Below are 14,160 nucleotides of genomic sequence, written 5' to 3'. Positions count from 1 at the left end.
TAAAAGGTGGAGGTTCAACTACCATGTATGGAAATCAGAGGGGGCTGGAAAAGTGGCCCAGTTAAATAAGTAAGAGACATATTAACTTGGCAGGAGAAAGGAACTCTGGGGAATTGCATTCTCTCCCTCTGTTGCGGAAAGGTGCCATTGTGTAGTCTGGCACTTCTTACATTGAGAGACAAATATCCCCAGTGTATGTGAAGAGGTGTCAAGGAGTACAATAACCACTGGGAAAACTTCGGCATGTATCTTCCTGGTACACTAATTATACCTCGATATTTTGGCCTCCCAAAAAATTATTATTAGTTTCTTCCTTGAGGTAAGGACAAAACACATCATTTTTATATTAAAACGTGTATAGGCATATTACAGGATGTGCAATAAAATTCTTCAGCAGAAGTTTGAGAAACACAGAGTGTAGTTGAAAGAGCAGAGATGTTGTTTTTGAATTAAAAATACTGGACTTTGAGTCCTGGTTCCACAACTTTCTAGCTATGTGACCCTAGACTAAAGTTAATTACTCTTTCAGAGCCTGTTTTTTTCTTTTATAAATCAGGGGTAACAATACCTATCATGTAGCATTGTTATGAGTATTTACAGCAGCACCATGCTTGGGACATAACAGGCGATTAAAAAGCAGTAGCTGTTTCATTAGTTTTTCCTCACTCAATTATTTTTTTCTGAAATGGCATATAAGGAAATAGTTTTGCTGTTTATTAGTGAGCTTAGTTATCCAGAAGAACAGTCTCAAAATCTTTTTGATTATGTACCCTTATTAGTATGTTATTTCAAATTTCATGAATGTATACTTACATATCTATTGTAAAATATAACAGTAATAGGAATAAGATAACGTAAATACGTCTAAATCAGCTCTAAATCAATGCTATAAATAAAGATCAGGAGGATATAGATGACTCAATCTAAAACACATCTCTAGGAAAGGTTAAAAAAACCCTAATTAAGTAGAGCAGTATTATAATCCTAAAGTGTGAATTAAAGTTTGAAATATACACACAAACACACCAAAATATGGGTCTCCGATTGCTGATTCTCAGTCATCAAATGAACTATCTGAACACCATGTTGCCATATGGCTGCTGGGGCTTTGTCCAGATTAGCTGTGGGGAAACTAGGTGCTTTGCACATGCTTTGGGACTTCCGGGCAGTGAGAACTAGCGAGCTCAGAATGAAAAATGAGAGATTTGTTGTTACTTGAATTAACTTGTAGGTTACGGTGGGTATACTTTGGGGCCAGATAAAAGGAACACTTCTTGGAAGAAGACTGGGCACCCTTGCAGGTTCTACTTGGTGTAGAGGAAGTTCTAAGACACCATGGCCCTCTATTCATGATTCTACCCATCCATCTCTGTCCTGTAACTGCAGCTCCTTAAGACCAGACCAGGCTCATCTTTGCTAAAATCAGTTCATTATTCTGCTTTCCCGTTGCCTACCACTTTAATTGGTTTCAGCTGTCAGTTCCCCAACATGTGTCACTCCTTCCTGGGCAAGTAATCAGACTGCATGAAATCCTAGAGAGAGAAAAGAAAAGGAGGACTGAAACAGAGCAGATGCTGAGTTCATCTATGGAAAAGGAGAAGGAACCAATTGAAGATTATGTGGATGTACTGAACCCTATGCCAGCGTAAGTACACTGTGAACTCCAGTTTATTTATTAGATTGTTAATATTCATTGCAAAATTATCTAAGCTAGTTATTCAGTGACCTGATTAAACCAGGGACAATAAGCTGTCTTGTAGATATACAACCTATCTCTGAGTACACGCCACATTTCCTCTTCTATGTCACGATCAACAAAACGCAAAATACAGATTTGAACCAGCCCTCTTACCATGCAGGAAATCCCCTTCCACCTACACATGTAGATCAAATACTATTCTTTGCAAAGCTCAAACCAAAATAAAAACTGCTATGTAGAAAGAAGGAAAAGATGTTTTTTTCTACACGGCAACTCTGATTGACTGATTTTCTACAGAAAGTTATACCAAAGAATTTAAAATATCCGAATGTCCTATTCAGTTGTACAGTCCATCAATGAGTAGTCACTCATCTTGTATTTTGAAGAAGCCCTGTGTAAAGTGTGATAAGTGCTGCTGAGAAATGAAAAGGCACTGAACATGCTCAAGTCAGCAGCACTTTACATTTATTTTTCACTCTTACATTGTTGAAAAGTGTAACTAAGATTGTGAGCCTTTCCCTCCTGGAATCTCGTTCTTCTGGTCAATGAAACTTGTACTGGTACCATCTCTGACATCATGTTCTGATGCATATTCTTTCTGTACTGCAATTGCTGAAACCTGCCAACTCTTAGCTGAAACCAGTGACAACGGATGAATTGGTAGGTTAAATGTCATATACATTACTTTTTTTTTCCTCAATAAAAAGTAATGTATATTTATTATAGATAAATAAAAAGATTAAAAGAATTCCTTGTCCCACCACTGAGATTTGCTGTTAACATTTTGGTGTACTGCACATCCTGCCAGATATTTTTTTCTGTTGAAAAATAAACTTTTTATTATCTACACTATTCCTATAGAAAAGAGAAGTGCTTTCTTAAAAACTGGACATATAAAAATACCACTAATGCCATTAGGAAGCCATGTTATATTATACCAAAAGGAGTGAATTCACACATACCTTTAAATATCAGTTACTTAAAACAGAAACTATACAAGAAAGGCATGTATAGAGATTTTTTACATCCCTGAAAAGAAACCACCAGCAAATATTATTTATCCAAGAGCTGGTTATAAAATGAAACTTGGGGTACATTGTTAATTCTTATCTTATGTTATATATCGGTAGATCTGATTATAGATATAGAATACAGATATTCTAGTATGCAATAGAACTGATTAATAGATAAATTTTCAGGTCTTCTTTGGTCAAAGAAAGAGGCTTTGGAGGAATGAGGGAAGGAGAGCCTTATTGAGCATAAGCATATTCATAGTGGCATAGGCTTATAATAATAGTAATTGTAATTATATCATAGAAATTACAGTAATAAAACTGGAAATTTTAAGAAATGTTAATAACTGCAGCTCTTAGAGTCATTTCAGCAGTATTTTTTAAAAGTAGTGATCTTCAGAACCCAAGAAGGGACTAGCAGTTACCAAAGGAAAAGGGGTTGGAGAGGGTTGGTGGGAAGGGAGGGAGAAGGGGATTAAGGGATATTATGATTGGCACACATAATATAGCGGAAGCACGAGGAATGAAGTATAGCACAGAGAAGACAAGTAGTGACTCTACAGCATCTTATTATGTGGATGGACAGTGACTATGGTGGGGTATGTGGTATGTGGTGGGGACTTAATAATAGGGGCAATTGTAGTAACCACAATGTTGCTCATGTGAAACCTTCATAAGACTATATATGAATGACAGCTTAAAAAAAAAGATAAATAAAAGTAGTGATCTTTATCAGTTAAAACATTTCTGTTTTTTAATCTCACCTCCGTAGATGTTTTTACACAGTATCCCGGAAAGAAGCAACTGAGATGCTTGAGAAGAACCCTTCCTTGGGAAATATGATCCTGAGGCCTGGCAGTGACAGTAGGAACTACTCCATCACTATCCGGCAAGAGATAGAGTATGTTTAATTTGAAAAAGTATGGATTGTTAAAAGCACTATATATCTTCAGAAAGCAAAGTCACAAAAGTCTGTATCAGTACCTGCTATGGGGCTAAAAACATGAACACAAACATAGTGAGGGAATGTTATATAAGCAATGCTAAAGACTGAACCAAGGCTAATATCTACAGTAGGGAAGAAGAATGAGCAAATTACTCTAGTCCTGGATATAGTTCTATTCATGCATTCATTCATTTCAACAAATACTTATTGAGCAACTACTATGGGTCAAATAATATTCTGGGTACTGAGGATACAGCAATGAACAAAACAACATCTCTGGTTTAAGGAGTTCACATACTTGTAAGGAGAAACAGCTATAAATAAATACATAACTAAAAATATCCTATATATGGTAATAATGTCTATGGAAGTAAAACAAAGTGGGATGAGGGAGGTGGAAGCTTCCAGAGGTGATATTGAGAGATTTTTCTGGTTGCTAATGTTTCAATACAGAATAGTCAGGGAAGGCCTATTTTATTAGCTGACATTCAAGCAGAGACCTGAAGGAAAAGAGCAAATAAGCCATGTCAGTATTTTTTTATTAATATTATATTATTTTTTATCTTTTTTTAAAATTTTGTTATCATTAGTCTACAATTACATGAAAAACATATGTTTACTAGGCTCTCCCCTGCCCCAATCCCCCCTATAAACCCCACTACAGTCACTGTCCATCAGCATAGTAAGATGTTGTAGAATCACTACTTGTCTTCTCTGTGTTGCACAGCCCTCCCCATGCCTCCCCCAACATTATACATGCTAATCGTAACACCCTCTTCCTTCTTCACCGTGCTTACCCCTCCCTACCCTCCCATTTTCCCCAGTCTCTTTCCCTTTGGTAACTGTTAGTCCATTCTTGGGTTCTGTGATTCTGCTGCTGTTTTGTTCCTTCAGTTTTTCCTTTGTTCTTATACTCCACATATGAGTGAAATCATTTGGTATTCATCTTTCTCCACTTGGCTTATTTCACTAAGTATAATACCCTCTAGCTCCATCCATGTTGCAAATGGTAGGATTTGTTTTCTTCTTATGGCTGAATAATATTCCATTGTGTATATGTACCACATCTTCTTTATCCATTCATCCACTGATGGACACTTAGGTTGCTTCCATTTCTTGGCTATTGTAAATAGTGCAGCAATAAACATAGGGATGCATCTGTCTTTTTCAAACTGGAGTGCTGCATTCTTAGGGTAAATTCCTAGAAGTGGAATTCCTGGGTCAAATGGTATGTCTACTTTGAGTATTTTGAGGAACCTCCATACTGCTTTCCACAATGGTTGAACTAATTTACATTCCCACCAGCAGTGTAGGAGGATTCCCCTTTCTCCACAACCTTGCCAACATATGTTGTTGTTTGTCTTTTGGATGGTAGCCATCCTTACTGGTGTGAAGTGATATCTCATTGTGGTTTTAATTTGCATTTCTCTGATAACTAGCAATGTGGAGCATCTTTTCATGTGTCTGTTGGCCATCTGAATTTCTTCTTTGGAGAACTGTCTGTTCAGCTCCTCTGCCCATTTTTTAATTGGATTATTTGTTTTTTTTTGTTGAGGTGCATGAGCTCTTTAGATATTTTGGATGTCAAGCCTTTATCGGATCTGCCATTTACGAATATATTCTCCCATACTGTAGGGTGCCTTTTTGTTCTTTTGATGGTGTCCTTTGCTATACAGAAGCTTTTCAGCTTGATATAGTCCCACTTGTTCATTTTTGCTTTGGTTTTTCTTGCCTGTGGAGATATGTTCATGAAGAAGTCGCTAATGTTTATATCCAAGAGATTTTTGCCTATGTTTTTTTCTAAGAATTTTATGGTTTCATGACTTACATTCAGGTCTTTGATCCATTTTGAATTTACTTTTTTGTATGGGGTTAGACAGTGATCCAGTTTCATTCTTTTACATGTAGCTGTCCAGTTTTGCTAGCACCATCTGTTGAAGAGACTATCATTTCTCCATTGTTTGTGCATGGCTCCTTTATCGAATATTAATTGACCATATATGTTTGGGTTAATGTCTGGAGTCTCTAATCTGTTCCACTGGTCTGTGGGTCTGTTCTTGGGCTAGTACCAAATTGTCTTGATTACTATGGCTTTGTAGTAGAGCTTGAAGTTGGGGAGTGAGATCCCCCCCACTTTATTCTTCTTTCTCAGGATTGCTTTGGCTATTTGGGGTCTTTGGTATGAATTTTTGAACTATTTGTTCCAGTTCGTTGAAGAATGTTGTTGGTAATTTGATAGGGATTGCATCAAATCTGTATATTGCTTTGGGCAGGATGGCCATTTTGAGCCATGTCAGTATTTGAGACAAGACCATTCCAGGCAGCAAATGCATATCATATTCCCAGAGGTCCTATTATAGGGACAAGGGTTATACTCTGAATGACGTGAAAGGCCATTGGATTGTGATGAACAGAAAAGAAGTGACATAATCTAACTTATCTATCACTTAGCAGCCTCTCATCAAGGTTAATACATTCTTTTTTAAAAGATGGTTTACCTTTAATAAAGTCAGTAGTAACACATGCAAAAGTTGACTTTTCTTTGTAACTAGGGTAGTTGGATCTTTTAAGGTCCCCTCCAGTTGTTAGTGTGTATGAAAACTTGCATTTCAATAGGGATTCTGGCTTAGTTAACACTGTCACAACTGATAATAAAGATATAGATATTTTTATACTAAATGAAACAATATATGATCGTCTTTCATATAAAAGCAAAAAGAGAACTTTGATTCTTGAATTTGCCATTCTTTTGGGGCATAATAGTCTATTTATTTTAGCTACAATGTCTCTACCAGTGAATAAATCTACCAATCCACCATAAATATCAATCATTCTAAATAGATTAAGTATATAAAGACACTGACAATGAATAAAGGCAGTAAAAAGAAAATAATCACAGAACAAAATAAAAATTATGGCATTATGGCTCTGCAGAGCTAATATGAGCCATGGCCCAATGAGATAAATTCACTTGCCAATTACTCTATATAAACAGACTGTTTTTATATACTAGCCCTGTGCACTGAATAGAGGCAAGAATGTTAGATATATTAGACCTTAATTCTGTGTGTGAAGTAAGAGAACCTGTGTGTGTGTGTTCGTATAATGAATGTCTGTGTCAATTTAACCTTCTTGTAGTTTCAGTATTTTTCTGTTCATTATAGGCTAACATTCAGAGTTAATGGATTTTCAACAAATATGGTAGAATATAATAGATTGTTCAGTTTTATCTTATTTGATTTAAAATTAAATTGGCTATCTTGAAATAAATCGAGAAGAAATAAATGTTATGACTGCTACTAAATATCAGTGAGCTTAGAAGTCCTTGGAAAAAGTGAATTTTTCTGCTGACTGTATCCTGGTCAAAGAGCTTGTCCTTTTCAGGGTATTGAGTATCACACAAAGTACAGACTGTCTTTAACTGTTTTCTTCCAGTCTAAAAAGAAGAATGGGATTAAAATTTATTTCACAGATTTAAAAAACATTTAATCTGCTTGAAAGCTAATTTAGATCACAAAAACAGTGATCAACATTTTTCCTTCTTATTCTTTTCTTGGATGGAGTGCTAGTTTGATCCATTTGCATATGAATTCTGTGTTACTGTTCTGCATGAAATGAACAAAATCCCAATACCTAAAGGCTCTTTAAAGACTATATACTTCCTGCACAATAGCAGCCTGATCTCTTTTAAGATTGTTTAAATTAACCTAATATTTGCATTGCATTTTCTGTTTCAGTGAGCTATCAAAAATAACACCATTTTTTGTTGTAGGTGTGGTTTGCGACCAAATGCAATGAGTTTCTGTATTTAGGATATGAACTTAACCATCACAATTTTTACTTACATTTGTATTGTATTTAATCTATATGTAAACTCATAAGAGTCTGGCAAAGGAGTTACATAATTCTGATTTTAATAAACTCCAAGTATGAAATTATATAAATAATTTCTATATGCTCATGCTTTTGTACAGCTGATGATCATTAAGGCTTACACATTCCATAGAACTAATCATCATCCTCCCCACCCCCTGCCCCCCAAAAAAGTTCCTATTTTAAAAGTAAGGAGTGAATGGTCAAACTAGAGTATTCTAAGACTGGAGTCAGTATATGCTTGTTCAGGCTCTGGGTCATAGTTTATACCTGTAAGTGGCTAAGAAAAATTTTAACTGTTACTGCATAAATGTTCTTTACAAGCCGGAGACATCTATGATTTTAATATCGTTATATTTGTTCTTTAATGCCTCCAAACAAGTCTTTTAGAATGCCTGAATTTAATATCTTCTGTTAAACAGATCACTTAATTTTAAAAGATAGCAATTGTAGAGAACAGAAGAATTTTAGCTCATTAGATATAGAGCTTAATGTAGAGGTTTGGCAGAAATCTAGACCGTCAGGAAGGAACTGACAAAACCAATTCATTCTCTTACAGGTTGTAGGAGAAATGTTCAGCCATGTGAGTTTACATAAGTGTATCTGGTAAAACACTAGCTGAAAGGACAAGTTGGTTTACAAAGCAGTGAAAATAAAATTATCTCCATCCATTAACAAATCAGCAGTGGGAGGGAAGACTAATTCTCAGCAAGTCATTCAAAGCCAAATTATCAGGTGACTCTTCTCTTGATGTAAAATATTATCCACCTTTAGCAGCTCAGTGGTGTGTGAATTCATAAGACATAAAGCCATTCGTAGAACAGACTTTGTGGTTTGGTTTTGTTGTCTTAAAACTATTATGACTACACGGCAAGCTAGTAGTATAAACACTTTGGAAAGCCATTAGCCAAGGAAGCAGTAGAACATATTTACCCCAAATAGATTCCTTTGCAAAAAAAGGAATGAATTTAAGCTAAGAACAAGTATTTATAACCACTTTTAAGGCCATTCATTTTCTTTAAAGACAGGTTATGTCTCTTTTGAGGTCACAGTCAGGAAACCTCCACATACTAAATTTTATCAACCTCATTTTTTTCCTATTTCTTTGAAAAAACAAAACAAAATATGAAAGAAAAGCAAAGGTTTAAAATGAGAGTCAAAACCTAAGTGACTTCAATGAAATTTTTTTTCTACCTTACTTTCTACAGAAGATAGTCCAATTAGTCAAAAGTTCCAAGAGATCCTGTTCATCTTTGTTACTTTTCCTCCCACAGCTTCATCATGAATGGCAATAATGTTTATAGCTATTATTAACAACAGCAATCGTGTCCTTGCTTACAGGGTACCATTTGCGGGTGATGTCTTGAGAGCTTGACAAACATTTCCTTCAGGCACACTAAAAACTGAGACAGACAGCATTTTCCATGTTTTACAAATGAAGAAGCTGAGACTTAGAGAATTACTAAGTTAAAGTAATACATTTAAAAAGTAGTATAAATAATTATAATTTACAGAGTATCTAAATGTGCCAGATATGGTACTAAGGACTTTTCAAACATTAATTCATGACAACGCTGGAGGAAAGACATTACCATCTCCATCTCTATTTTATAGCTGAAGAAATGAAGGCTCAGAGAGCTCACTCCAACAGAATCAGAATTTGAACCTATCACTTATTTCATAAGAATACACGAATTCTAATTGGAATTAGTGTATTTTCAAAAGTAACTATATGACTGTAAAGGTGTTTTCATGTTAGGGTTAAAGATAAAGTTAGGGCTAACCACCACAAAGGAAGGTTCTTCTAAGACTTTCTCTGTCCAAAAATGTAACCTGATTCTCAAAGATTCAGCATTAAGGAATACTTTCTTTTTTTTTGGATTCTTTTTTTAGGTTTTATCCTGTTTTCAAAGTAAAGCCCTAGAGTAAGCCACTGGAGTAAAATGATTGGCTGTTTTCCAAAGTAATATCCAATTAAGAAAAGGTTTGGATGAGGAGAGTCCCTTGAATAGAATGTTCAGTCCTAGAGGAATGTGGTCCGGAAATGGAGAGGAGAGATCAAGAAAGTGGGACACCCTGTAGACAAACCTGATAGAAAAATTTAGATTGCTTCTGTGAATTGGTCATATGTTGAATTAGTTTGTCTTCAAGCAAATGGCAAAGTGATGTGTAGCTTCTTATCATTAGAAAAATTCTTGGTCCTGAAACTGTTTCCATATGAATCAAGAGAATCCAAAGTCAACATACTGACTTCTGCTCTTAGTTCTAGCAAATAGCATATGAAATGGACTCATAATATATTAAAATACAGATTCATGAGTATTTATTGTGTGCTTAATGCTGGAATACAAAGGTGAACAGATGTGCTTCTTAATCTTAAACAGTTCTAGTCAGTAAAATACTGTGAATTAGGGTGGTAATTTAGAGTGTTTTGTGACTTTAGAAGAGAAAGACAATAAGATTCATCTACTGTACTTCCATTCTTACCAACATGTTCTTATATAGTATCTATCATCTAGCATGTCCATATCTCCAAATCAGCCCTGAGATTAGCAGATATCCAAGATGGTATATAACCAGAAGAAAGAATTGAAGGCTTTCTGATTGGAATAGTGATGAGCAGAGTAGAAAGTAATTTGCTTTCAGTAACTCTTTCTGCTTCCTTATTAATATAGAAAATATAGGTTTGATTTGTATATACCCACATAGGATTTTATAATGTTGTCTAATTTGTAAATTATTGATATTTAAAAAAAAAATTTCTGCCTAAAAGATTTTTAGCTCTTGAATTTTTTTCCTCACTGTTACTCTTTCTTACCCACTCAGTGGCCTAGGGTTCCTATATTCCTAGTATGTAATCCCCCAGAAAGAAATATAGAAAACTATGTAAAATAGAAAAACAAAGAACACATTTTTTTCCAAACTGAAGTCATAGAAACATAAGTTTTACTACACAGGTGATATTTTATACTCATTTTATATTGTATACCCAATATATTCTCGAATGGAGAGTAATTATATATTTTTTTTCATTTTAGCATGCCAAGAATCAAGCACTACAAAGTAATGAGTATTGGAAAAAACTATACTATTGAACTGGAAAAACCTGTAAGTAGTTATTTTCTTGTTGCTGATGAATTTTCTCCTGCTTCCTCCAAAACCTATCTTAAAGATTGTACAGCAAGGTAGAAAAGCAACCACTTAGCTAGAAACACCTTGCTGATGAAAACTGGCCATTTAAAGAAACATGAAGGTGGCAGATATTGAGGGTGAGAAGTGGGCTGCAAGAGCAGGTGGATGAGGCAAAGTAGAAGATAATCTAATGATTCCATCTTCCTTCTTCTGCAATCTTTGTCAAAATAGTTGTTTCAGGGAGAGAAAAATATTTTTTGTTAAGCATCTGTTTTACCCTCCAATTATAAGTATTTTAGTGTGCTTATTTCTAATGGTAAAAAATAATCTGTGAATGCTTTCTCCTCTAAAACATACTATGCAGAAGATCAGAAATCCCCCTTAGTAGCAACATAATAGTGAAGAAAGGGTTTTGTCCTTGTCTGCAGCCCCTCTCCTGCCCTAACCGACTTATCACAAGCTAATGGTATAATATCATAACCATTAAGTACTGTGTTAGGTACAGAGCTAAGTACTTTACATATACCATCTAATTTAATCTTTATCATTACTGAGAGGTAATGCCTTAAATTATCCAGATGGGATAGGTGATATTTGCTGGTATAAAACCAATCTCAACCAATGAGAATTACGTGGCATGTGGTCCAGGATGCTGAAAAAAGAGAATACAGTTCTGTGAACGTTTGGCTGCAGTGGTGGGAAGACTAGGCCAGGAAAGTGGTATCACTTAAATTTAAGTGGAACCAATGTGTTTTGAAGATATTTATGAGGTCTTCTCTAAAACTGAACTCGGAGTTCCTCTACTTTTCAGGCCTATTGTATTGAATTTCTTATATTTAGACCTTAACCCTTGGTGTCACAGTAGTGACTTTTGCAAAGATCAGGGCAGCTGCTGATTCATACGTTCCACTTTGCTGTTAAGCACTTCCCAGAGCTTCTTAGTTCTCATGTCTACATCTAACTGGGCTTTTTCAAAAATGCTAATGAAGGAAACAGGAAACTAGATTGCTGAAAGATAATCCAAATAACCAACTGACTGGAAGCAATGGTCAGGGAAGAAGAAAGTACCTCTGCAACTGGTGAACTGGGGCTCATTTATCTGTTATGGGCCCTACAGTTTCCAGTGTAAGGGGAGCTTATGACCTGGATTTTCACCTTCCACATTTCCCCAGCCCTACCCCTCGACCAGATGGTCATTTTGTGAATTATGTTTCCTCTTCAAGGTTACTAGGGACCAGGTTTAATCTGGTTTTACTTGTATAAAAATATTAGCTTGCAGGTAGCAACATGTTTCAGTGGCTCCAAGCCCAGCAAATTATCCTGTTACAATGAGGTATTAAAATGTCCAAGTCTCTGGCTTTAATGGGTCTTCAGTTTCAAACAGAAGAAACCAACCATGCCTAATGCAAACAGAAATGAATTTAACAGCATTAGAAGCACAAAGAAGGAATGGAAGGCTGGATAACCTTCAGGGACTAGGAGGCAGTTAGTTGCAGTAAGAACCAACTGATTAGGAATGCTCTGCTTCCTTGCTCCTCACCTCAAGCTCAAATTTCAGAAAGGAAGTGTTTTCTAACCTGAGTCACATTTGCATGCAGTAACTGGGGAAGAGTAGAGGACCTAATTATTGTCCACCAAATGTATCCTATGGAAAAAGGGTGATTCTTCCACCAGGAATCGGATATAGTAATAAAGGAGAAATAAAATGCATGAATTAGTAAAACCTTAACCATTCAGTAAGCCACTGAAGTGAAGTATCTGCACAACTTTCTGGAGGTCAGGAAATGCATAGCTATCTCCATTAAATTTCAGTTGAGCTTTCTCCTACTCTATCTTTACACAGATGACACTGAGCCTTCTCTAACTCTCTTATACAGGTAACACTCCCAAACCTATTCAGCGTTATTGATTATTTCGTGACAGAGACTCGAGGAAATTTACGACCATTTATATATTCATCTGATGAAACCCTTGGTATGTTCTTCACTGCATTGCTGCATTAAGGAAAGCAGAACAAAACAATAATTTTAAAAAACCCTATATATGACTTGTAATACCAACCATGTAGGATTGTAGTTCAGCTTTTAAATTTATCCATTTCATAATCATTTTGTCACTGACCCTATGAAGATAAGGGAGTACCAAAATATCCTAGTGCATAAGGTATGGGCTCATTCTAGACAAAGAAAAACTCTGAGGCATATATTGTGATTAGTAACTTAATTCCATCATTCTAGTTGGCTTTATCAAACAAGAGATAAGAAGAAAACTATTTCCATACAGAGTCATGGAAACCAAATAAGGAATTTAAAGGAATGCACTGTCAACAATATCAGATGTTTTAGACAGATGAAAATGGATGAGGATTAAGGAGAGACTATGGAAATTGGCATTAAGCAGTGAACTTGAGAAAGTTTTTACTCAATAATAAAGGCAGAAGTCAGTGCAAGACAACAAGGAGTGAGTGGGTAGTGAGGAACTAGAGATGGCTATCTTAGTCCAGACTGGCTACAGAATTTGTGGGACCCATTAATCAATTCTTAAGAGTTTCAAAACAATAATAGCAGACCATTAAACCAAGCATGGGCCTCTATGCAACAGCGCAGTTCACATTACCATGAAACTGGTCCTGTCTGTAGTAGTTTTTGGCTGAACAGGGCAGGCTAGATGTGACTTTCACTTCATCCTTTGAAACAATCCCTGGTACGTACACATGGTCATTTAATAAGCTGTACGAAGGAGAGAAAAAAAATATCTCCAGCTTGTTTGGATTCAATTTGCAAACAAATCACTGTTCCTACAGAATATGAGGGAAAAACAACTTTGGTTACCTGCATCAGGGAATATCTGGAAGGACAGCAAGTTTAAAAGTCAAAGTGCTAAAACATGGCTATGAATTTTATGATGCCAAATAATTAAAACACTCGAGTCTAAACGAACTTTAGAAAATTACCTAGTACAGTGTCTTACTCTATATGGCAATCACTTGCATACTCAGTACAGAAAACATCTCTAAGATTGACTGTTCAGTGCGTTTGAACATTTCTCATGAGAGCTGCCTCATGGCTGTCTGAAGCAGCACAGTTCACTTTTGGTCAGAATTCTTCCTTCACATTGAGTCTGAAACATTCCTTCCTTTAAGTTCTATATATTAATCCAGTTTCTGGATTTGAAACAACACAGGATTTTACAAAGTCCATCAAATATTAAGAACAGCCACAATGTCCCCCCTTATTCTGTCTATAAATTGTTGGTTCCTTCAGCCCTCTCATTCTTTGACTTTCTCTGTACCATAATTTCTGAATATCTCTCTTAAAATATAACCACAAGGGATGAACACATGACTATAGATATGGCTAGTATAGTACATTACCTGGGCTTTATGCAGGAAAACATCATCTAACAGAAATCTCTATTTCTATTAAGATAATAGATAATAGCTATTAATAACCCCACCCCACCCTCCACCCTGCCCCTGAGACCAAAGAATTTCCTGT

The 14,160-nt window shown here is 35.8% G+C and overlaps 1 protein-coding gene across 3 annotated transcripts in view; it reads left to right on the top strand.

Moving 5' to 3' along the window:
• The window catches only part of STAP1 (signal transducing adaptor family member 1), a 32,659-nt gene that overhangs the window by 14,513 nt on the left and 3,986 nt on the right, over positions 1-14,160 (top strand). For 2 of the 3 annotated variants that reach the window (XM_017671529.3, XM_017671528.3), the window contains 4 exons: positions 1,473-1,645; positions 3,485-3,613; positions 10,570-10,639; positions 12,541-12,637. In XM_017671529.3, coding sequence (XP_017527018.1) covers positions 1,473-1,645; positions 3,485-3,613; positions 10,570-10,639; positions 12,541-12,637 — 469 coding nt within the window. The remainder of the gene's footprint in view (positions 1-1,472; positions 1,646-3,484; positions 3,614-10,569; positions 10,640-12,540; positions 12,638-14,160) is intronic. The other variant, XM_073237519.1, reaches the window with a different exon arrangement.

The sequence above is a fragment of the Manis javanica genome, chromosome 5, assembly GCF_040802235.1.
Source record: "Manis javanica isolate MJ-LG chromosome 5, MJ_LKY, whole genome shotgun sequence".
Taxonomy (NCBI): domain Eukaryota; kingdom Metazoa; phylum Chordata; class Mammalia; order Pholidota; family Manidae; genus Manis; species Manis javanica.
This window is presented reverse-complemented; position numbering and strand designations above follow the sequence as displayed.